The sequence below is a fragment of the Berghia stephanieae genome, chromosome 11 (assembly GCF_034508935.2).
Source record: "Berghia stephanieae isolate SIO BIC M18660-M18661 chromosome 11, UCSD_Bste_1.3, whole genome shotgun sequence".
NCBI lineage: Eukaryota > Metazoa > Mollusca > Gastropoda > Nudibranchia > Aeolidiidae > Berghia > Berghia stephanieae.
This window is the reverse complement of record NC_088370.1, coordinates 43,363,191-43,372,578: the sequence shown is the minus strand read 5'-3', so window position 1 is coordinate 43,372,578 and position 9,388 is coordinate 43,363,191. Positions and strand designations below refer to the sequence as shown.

The following is a 9,388-nucleotide window of genomic DNA, read 5'->3' as shown; positions in this document are numbered from 1 at the left end:
ACTCGCATGTGAGATAGAAAATGCATTGAAAAATATGAAAGATGGCAGGGCTGAGGGTGAAGATGGCATTGTAACAGAAATGCTAAAAATTTTGAAAGAATTCTCAATTGTGAAACTAACAGATCTCTTTAATAGTATTTACAATACAGGCTATATTCCAGATGAACTTGCCAAATCGGTTTACATCACCCTACCGAAAAAACCAAAGGCGACAACTTGCAGTGATTTCCGCACAATAAGTCTGATGCCCCATGTAACTAAATTATTATTGAAGATCATCCTAGAAAGAATCAGGTCTGCCATCGATAATGAAGTTGGCGATGTACAGTTTGGCTTTAGAAAAAATAATGGGACAAGAGAAGCAATTTTCTGTTTAAATAATATCACACAAAAATACCTTGATCATCAAAAAGAAATCTATGCATGCTTTATCGATTACGCAAAAGCATTTGACAGGGTACAGCATGGAGAATTAATGACATGTCTGGAAAAGGCAGGCATTGATGGCAAAAATATACGGCTAATCACCAATCTATATTGGCATCAAAAAGCAGCCACCAGGATTCAGGGCGATCTGTCACCTTTCACGCCAATTAAAAGAGGAGTTCGTCAAGGATGTATCCTCTCTCCATATCTATTTAACCTGTACACAGAGTTTATCTTCCGTAAAACCGAGCACATTCCAGGTATTGTTATTGGAGGTAGGAGGATAAATAATCTGAGATATGCAGATGATACAGTATTGTTGGCATCGAACGAGACAAATCTACAGATCCTTGCAAATCAAGTAAACCTGAACAGTACAGCAAAGGGTCTAGAGATGAATGTTCAAAAGACGAAGGTAATGGTCATGTCAAAGAAGCCTGAAAAAAGCGCAAAAATCCAAATTAATAATCAAAACATCGAACAAGTAGATTCTTTTAAATATCTTGGACAGACAATGACCAACAACGGAAAGAATGAGCTGGAAGTGAAAAACAGGATTGCTATAGCTAAGTCGAGGTTCAGTCAACTGAATAACATTTTAACTTCGCAACAAACGCAGATGAAAACGAGAATAAGAATACTCAAATGTTATGTCCACTCAACACTTCTCTACGGCTCAGAAACATGGACCTTGAACAAACAAATAGAGAAAAGAATTGAGGCCTTTGAAATGTGGACTTTCCGTCGCCTTGGAAAAATCAGTTGGAAAGAAAAGAAAACAAATCAAGAAGTCTGTGACATCCTTGATATCAGACCGACCCTAATGAAAGTAATAAAAACAAGAAAACTTAAGTATTTTGGACACCTAAGACGCCATCAAACTGTCAACAAGGACATTCTTGAGGGTAGAGTTGAGGGGAAAAGAGGAAGAGGCAGGCCAGCAAGAACTTGGATAGATGATGTGAGGACATGGACAGGATTGTCGGCAGCTGAATGCAGTCAGCAAGCTGTCAACAGGGAAGATTGGCGTGTCATTTCAAGTCGACCTCAACCCATGAGATGACACTGGAAGAAGAAGATGGCATCCGTATGGCCTCAAATTTCTTAAGATGACCGTCACGAGACCATCCCGGGTATCGAGCCTAAGCGAGCCACCTGAGCTGCTCGCCCGATATGTGACTAATGGAGATCCAACCCGGTGCCCGAATGACCTCGGCCATCCCGGGCTCCACACTATTATGTTCTATCCTGACGGCAATTAGTATCCGGACAGCGATGAGTAGGGCCCAAGGAATTTACCAAATAGAAACCGTACGGTGCTCTATCCAACCAGCGGCCTCGATGAGAAAAATATCCGCCATTGACATAGAGACCGAATGAATGGTAATGGTTACATTCCCAGCCCATGATATAGGCTAATGGCGCTGAATGCTTTCATTGGTGGACACTTTTTAGGCTCCGCACGTATTCAGTATTGTCATTCGTTTAATTCTATGGTAGGGCCGGTTCTAAAGGGTGTGTAAAAAGCGATGTGCACATAAATGCAAATAAGTGTACGGCGGATAAACAGAAATTTATATTGCAGTTAGAAAAGTAACAAAACATCAAACTCAAAACCCGTCTTCATTCAACAAAAAGAAAAACAAACAAACAAACAAACAAACAAAAAAAACCCAACAAAACATTGACTAAATAATAAGTAGACTACATTACTTAAAAAAAAAAAAAAAAAAAAAAAACAAAAAAAAAAAAAACAAAAAAAAAAACAAACAAACAAACAAACAAATCGATGGTAGAGAATTATTTTGCACGACCTTTTGTAATAAGGTCTTGGAATGTAAACAGAAAGGAACGGTCGCTTGGTTACTAATTGAGCGGAATAATATGACAGAGGCGGTACCCTAGTAATAGTCCAGCCTGGTGCTGATTCCAGCAAGATAACACGAGGGAAAGAATCAATGTATTCCACAACGCTGTGATTATTACCAGACATGTCTGCCAATAATGAAAAACGATTTTTGGCAGACATCTGTCTGGCAATAACGATGAACGGTTATTGGCAGACATAGCCTTATAGCCTCGTTTGAAGGACAGCGCTCATTCTCTATTACTGATCAAACATGCAATGTTCACAATAAACACATCTACTGAACATCTTAATCCAGAGGAGATATCCATGATGGCCGTGAATCAAACACTTTTTGCTCTTGCAATGGACTTTTCCACAACAGTAAAGAAAATTTGCTGCAGTTTGTTCAGCCCATCCTATCTGCAAATGTTGAAGAATATTGCCAGCTCTCTACATTGGTTCCTCTGTTCTTTTATTTTGATCATGCCCATAATGCAAGGTGGGTTTCTGTGCATTTACATAACCTCTGTCAGCTAAGCATCAAATTTCCAACTGTACATTCAACTTTCTCTCATGGAAAATTTGTCATCAACACGAATGGGCGAATATTATCGTCCATATCCCTGAGCCATGCGCACGAGCAGTGTAATGCCTGATTAAAGCAGGGAACGTTTTCATGAACGAGGACTACATTTAGTAATCTACTAGTCTAGTAATGACTAGCTAGTCTTAAGCCCAAACGAAGCAAGTGTCTGAAAATTGGATTTCATGAGCGCTTTCTAGTCTCGGACGAGCTAGTCTCTTGCCTAGAAGTGGGCTTTGTAAGGACGGTTACTAATTTGGTTATTTTGTGCGGGTAACATCACCTTTCTACTACACGAAGGCAGGTAAGATACACACGCTTTCATACTTACAACGCAAAAAAAAATTCAAAAGAGGAAATTAGCAACACACGTGATATTGACAGTCGACTGTTATAGACTGCAATGATGTCCATCGTCGACTGTCCATTCTATAGTTAGGCCAATGGCAACTTCAGTTTCAAGTATCATTAGGCCTTGAACGAAATCGGGCCGATCGAGACGCCGAACGCCGATCCCGAACGATTCTAGCCTTCTCACGTGACCATGAACGAGGTCTGGAGTGAAGGTTCTCAAGCGATAGCCAGCATCCGATCTAAGGTCATGTGATAGAGAGCTGTTTAAGCTGACAAGAAACGGAGAAGGAAAGAATGGAGACTACCTCAGGTCTCACCCTACCATGTGTTAGGGAAGGGGCAAGGTCAGTGTCATTCAATAGTAGTCCACGTGGCGCTCTACCCTAGATACGGAGAGAAAATTATAAATTTTTTACGGGGGAAGGTTGGAGGGGGGGGGGGGGTTGACCCAGAAACGACCGAGGTGTTGAGCGGGGAGACCATGATACGACATCAAAGAGAAAAGGCCGCTGGTACTTGGATGGTGGAAATGGTTGGGAGATGGGGGTGGGGGGGGGGTAGTGACAATCAGCATGGGATGTATACATTAACATTAATAATATAGGCAATAGATGACCAGGGATGTGTATTGTTTGTAGATGTTTGTGTGTGTGTGTGTGTGTGTGTGTGTGTGTGTGTGAAAGGGATTACAAAAAACACCTTTCTCTGTAGTTTCCAAATGATTACGTATACGATAAATTTGAAAACCACATTGTTTGAATCAGCTTGCAAAAAGGAGAACATTTATCTTTGTTTCACAAAAATAGGATTGGAAATAACATTTTTTTTCTAGTAGATTGATTTTGAAAAAAATATTGCTCAATTTTTTAAACTTAATGATAGTTTCTTTATTTTCCGGTCGATTTTCTTGATTTATATATCATTTTTCAATTCTCAATGCGACGAGCACACTGCTGTATCTCGTGTGATTCAAAAGCGTTTAAAACACTTATTGCGTTGTTTAACAAATATATATATATATATATATATATATATATATATATATATATATATATATATATATATTTATACTGAGAGTCCTGCCTCACTAATTAATTCCTGAGCGTTGAGATGGTGACGCAACTATTACATACAAGACCTTGCAGTCGAGTCGGCAGGGATTTTGGGTTACACAATCACTATTTACCCATCGGTCAGCGGTACTCTTTGATGTATACAACACTCACCGCCTTTACGCAAAGCCGCCTGTCCATAAATCAAAAGATGATCTTCTAACTGTTCACGAGCGAGCTGTCAAACGAGCAAGCGATGATTGGATAAGAATCTCAAGATCTCATATAATAAGGTAAGTATTGGAGAGGTGATATCCCCCAACCCGTCATCGGACAGAACTTTCATTGCGTTATATCCATATAAGCTCCGCCTCCTCTTTCTATTCCAGAGTGACGAGATTAGACGAGAGGACGCGAGAAAAAATTAATCACGTGTTTGGTCAGTCGATCTGTCAGGCTGCTTCGGCATCTAACTATAACTTGGTATTGAGACGTCGAAACCGAGATTGAAACTCAAAGAAATTGAACCAAGAAAAACAAATAATTACACAAAAGAGAAGGTGTGTTCTGATTAATCAAAATATTCCAGTCAATCGCAATGTCAACAGAATAACTTTTGTCTCCACTATACTTTCTAATCATTTTGTTCTGATTGTTCTTTGACGCAAACCGTTTGATTTCGGAGTCCGTCGTCCACTCTCAAACTTACGAGCCGATAGATTCAGTTTTTTAAAAGTTTTTACTCACAAAAATATGTACTTTCTGCGATCTGCACTTATCTTATAGTTTTTTTTTTTAAGCCAGTGTCAATAGCAACAGGACACTTTTTGCATATATCATTCGCAACCGACATATTTTCTTTCCGAAACGAAGCTCACTCAATCTAAATAATATCTGCTTTATTGTTGATGCTATGAAGTCTCCTAGTAACTGGATACAGACTAAAGCATGAAGTCTTGCTTCGGTAAATGACTAAAACTTGGCCAAACTTAGTCCAAAGGTGTCGTGATTTTGGTCCCGGACTCGCTTAGTCAGCTCACATGAAATCCACATGGCCACATAGCCACATATCATGATGTATTCAGTTCAAAACAAAAATATAAAAAAATAAAAATCCTATGTGAACCAGTCAAAATGTTTTTTTGTTGTTGTTTTTTTAAATATCAAGGGAGAATATAGCACATGACGCGAACAATACAAAAGAAAACACGTTTTGGCTTACACCAGTGGAGTGAATCTTGGCCATGATCTGATACCTTACCTTACCGGGATTCCTTCTCATAGAGGTTGGATCCCATAGTCTTCCACATTTCTCTGCCTAGCGCCATCTCAGATCAGTCCTCCTTCACACTCCCAGTCATTTCTTATAAGTTTCCCAACCAGCTTTTTTTGTTGTCGCCCTCTCCCCCTTTTCCCATTAATCTTTCCTTCAAGTACTGACTAATGGAGACTTGTGGCGTCGTAGATGACCATATTAGACAGTCACCAGGAGTGAATGAAGGAGAGAATCATTGGGAGCACACGGAGAAGAGACAGGGTCTCTAAAAATAAGGCGGACCCTGCTTGGTGCCTCCATATTAATAAAAAATGAATATTTTCCGTTAAGATACATACTGTGCATGAAATCCAATTCGGTATTTTTCACTTTCAAGTACAAATATGATAAAGAATTTAAAAAAAAAAATTATCACCAAATTAGATGATATCGGTTTCATAGCAATTAATACACAATTTTATTGAAACCGAAACAACCCCCCCCCCCCCCCCCCCCCCCCCCCCGTTTCTTCGTCTTGGACGACCACTAAATACTCACCCCCATGTTACTATTACATCCAACACACCATCCCAGCTACCTAGCTGTCTCACGTGAGGAAGGATGTTTGTTGTTGTCAAAGTCTTACAGAAAATTATAATATTATTGGCATTGACTGTCAATTTAGTTTTTAAAGAGAACTCTAGCTCCAAAATCTTTTGAAATGAAATAAGTAGCACAATTTTTAATCTTTTATCATCTTTATTGTGTACAAAGAGAGAAGGAGGTAGATTTCGATGTGTGACGTGTGACGCTATTGTTAACTTGGGTTAGTTAACCCAGCATTTATTTACTGGCTGACTTATTGTTATTGTTTGTAATCAGATATAGTAATCACCAAAAATGTTGGCAAACTCTCCGGTCAAATATATTAAATATTTTGATCACGCGAGGCAGAGTTATTTCCCAACTTTTAGAACAGAAAATGGTGTATATAACTTTAAGAAATTGTTTGTATTAAAAAATAATGAGAGGAACCACTAGCTAGTATCAGTCCATCTAATTGTCATATTCGTTCACATGAAGTTTAACCCATCACCAACGTGCTAAAAATGATGGCGTCTGTTTTCGAAGATATTTTGACGAAGAAAATTCTTTTTTTGCTAAAATCAAGGCTTTGTTTAATCAAACTCAAAAGTACACAAAAACCATCTGCAGGTCAATTGTCAACGCCATGCAAGATTTGGTGGTGATTGGTTTGGTTGATTGAAGCCTTAACTCACTCAATCCTAGATATTTTGCTGCTTTTCGAAATAGGGAAATATATAGTAAAAATGAGCACGTGCATAGATAGTTTTATTCAACTATCATTAACATGTAAAATCTAAAAACATTAGCTTTGATAATACACCTATCATTTGTTTAAGAAAAATGTAATAAATAGGTTGGGGTAAAAGTAACCAGGGTAAACAACGGATATAGTCGGTGTTAGGGTTGAGTGAGTTAATGGAAGAAAAAAAAAATAGGATTTGACAAAGATATATAATTTCCATAAGATAATTTGTAATGTCGTCTTTGTATGTTGTTGGTTTGAAGTTGTGTATACTGCTGTATTATAGCGTTGTTGGTGTGAAGTTATTTGAAATGCTACTTTAATGTGCTGTTGGTTTGAAGTTATTTTAAATTCCGTATCATTAATGTCAAACTCTATTTGTAACGGCTTACTAATGGGTTGCTAGTTTGAAGTCCTTCTTAATGCGTATAAGAATATTTTTGTTTAAATCCATTTTTGATATTGTATAAGTGTTTTTTGCGGGGGGGGTGGGGGGGGGGGTGGGATTATAACATTTGTTAACGTTTTATCACTCTGTTGTTGGTTTGATAACATATTTAATGCTGTTTCAAGCAAAACAACCATGTCTTTAATTCTGTCAATAATAGATGAAATTTAGAAATTAGTTTACTGTAATTGCTCAAATACTTTTGCAATAAAAATCACTCAAAAATGAGCAATTTTATAATCTGTGTATCAGTCAATTTGATTTAAAAAGTGCACAATCCCTCTCAAAACAGGCGATAGACAAGCAGTCACACAATAGTTTCACTTTATAGTGTACACGAACCAGAAGAGTATTCAAATTTTGCACGAAACGCTATAACAGCTGAGAATTTCTTGAGAAAGAGGCAGCCTATTTCCAAAACTGATGGTTTTTAAACCTTCTGTATGTAATTCCTAAAGCTTGTTCGCTCTTTTTATACAATCACATATATGTTCATCAAAACACAATTTATTTTCAAAGATGATCTCTCAAGCCCCTTTCTGAGCATGTAGCTGGCACAGCAGTCATTTCACATTGGTTTTCGTTGCTTCTGACTTCAGTTGAGTTATCACGTCTCATTAAATTCTCTCTAAAAGACAATAAACATTGAAGTTATCGACTAGACATTACTACCCATGGAGCTCCCGAGTTCCTTGTCTCAATATTATAATTTCAGTCTATGGCAATAAGCAAAATGAGTTCAATTTATTAAATCCATTATGAAAATTGGGAAATAACAACATATACTTATGAACGTGTAAAAACAAAGATAAACAGCGCACCCATTGCATGCCACGTGTTTATTTTGATAGAAACAGAAGCAGAGTCCAATTGTTTGATAAGTTATTTGAACAGATCCAGGCACACGTGAAATTTACCACCCTCAAAGGAAACATTAGCAACATCCGAAACGTTAACTGTCCAATGTTGTATTCTTATTGTAAATGTTATATCAGCATCAAGGACAATTGGTTTTGAAACAAGATTCGGGGAGACATGTGGACAAACTAGGATTGGCGTGATCGCAATAGTAAGGGGTATATTATTTTCCAATATAACTTTGTGTGTTTCACCAACTTGAGTAGTTTTTATCTCTCGGCATCTATCAAAACCAGATTCTACCCTGTAAAATTCACATTGATCCGGTCCAATACATACCAAGCGTAGTGGTATCTCACGTGTACCGTTTGAAGAATCGTTGACGGTTACAGCTACATGTAAAGGGGAAATCGACTGCGTTATTTCATATTCGAAATAATCTCTCAGTGTATTCTTTGTTGACGATACTATAAATATTACTCTTATCTGCTGCATCCATTCATTTGGTCCGTTTTTGGTGTTACATTCCCTGGATTCAAATAAGTAATGGTACCGAAACCAATCTGTCTCAATATCCTTAAAACGCCAGTTCAGGAACGCATCCATTTGAGCAAACGTAGAAGTATCAACAGGATTTTCTGGTACAAATACAAGGTGTATATAATAATTCAACTTTCTAATCTCCTTTATAGCGGTTTCACATGACTCGCTTTCACTCATATACAGTTTTCCTGAATCACAAGACACCGGTATACATTGGTCCTAAAAGGAAATAATATATTGATATAATTAAACCAGCTAAGTAGACAGATCAGAGAATATGTATCATAAAACAGAAAACCTCTATCTACTTTCACTTTCGTGACATGTTTATTGACAAACAGAGTAGAGGTTTTGAAAATCTATTTCTAAAAAATAGGGTCGATGGTTAACATTGGTTCCTATATCCAATGTTAATTTTTTGCTAACGAACACAGAATTACTGGCAAATCTAAAAACTATTAAACAATTTTTTTACAGATCGATATACGAGTAACTTTCAATTTTTAAAAAGTAAGGGTGATAGAATACTGACTCAAATGATTATTTTAGAAATACTGCTAGAACTCAATGATCGTCATTAATTTAACATTAAACTTTAAATCGCCACTTGGCGTCCTATCAAAGTTATCAAAGTTAAGGGCTCAAAGTATTTGTCTCGATCTACGTTAATTTCCACAATACACTGGTATT

At 37.5% G+C, this 9,388-nt stretch overlaps 1 protein-coding gene across 1 annotated transcript in view; it reads right to left on the bottom strand.

Moving 5' to 3' along the window:
* Positions 1 to 8,167: 8,167 nt before the first annotated feature.
* LOC144956699 (uncharacterized) overlaps positions 8,168 to 9,388 on the bottom strand; it is a 2,237-nt gene continuing 1,016 nt past the window's right edge. The window contains exon 2 of the mRNA XM_078887359.1: positions 8,168 to 8,917. Within this exon, the coding sequence (XP_078743485.1) occupies positions 8,180 to 8,917 (738 nt within the window). The 3' untranslated portion in view covers positions 8,168 to 8,179. The remainder of the gene's footprint in view (positions 8,918 to 9,388) is intronic.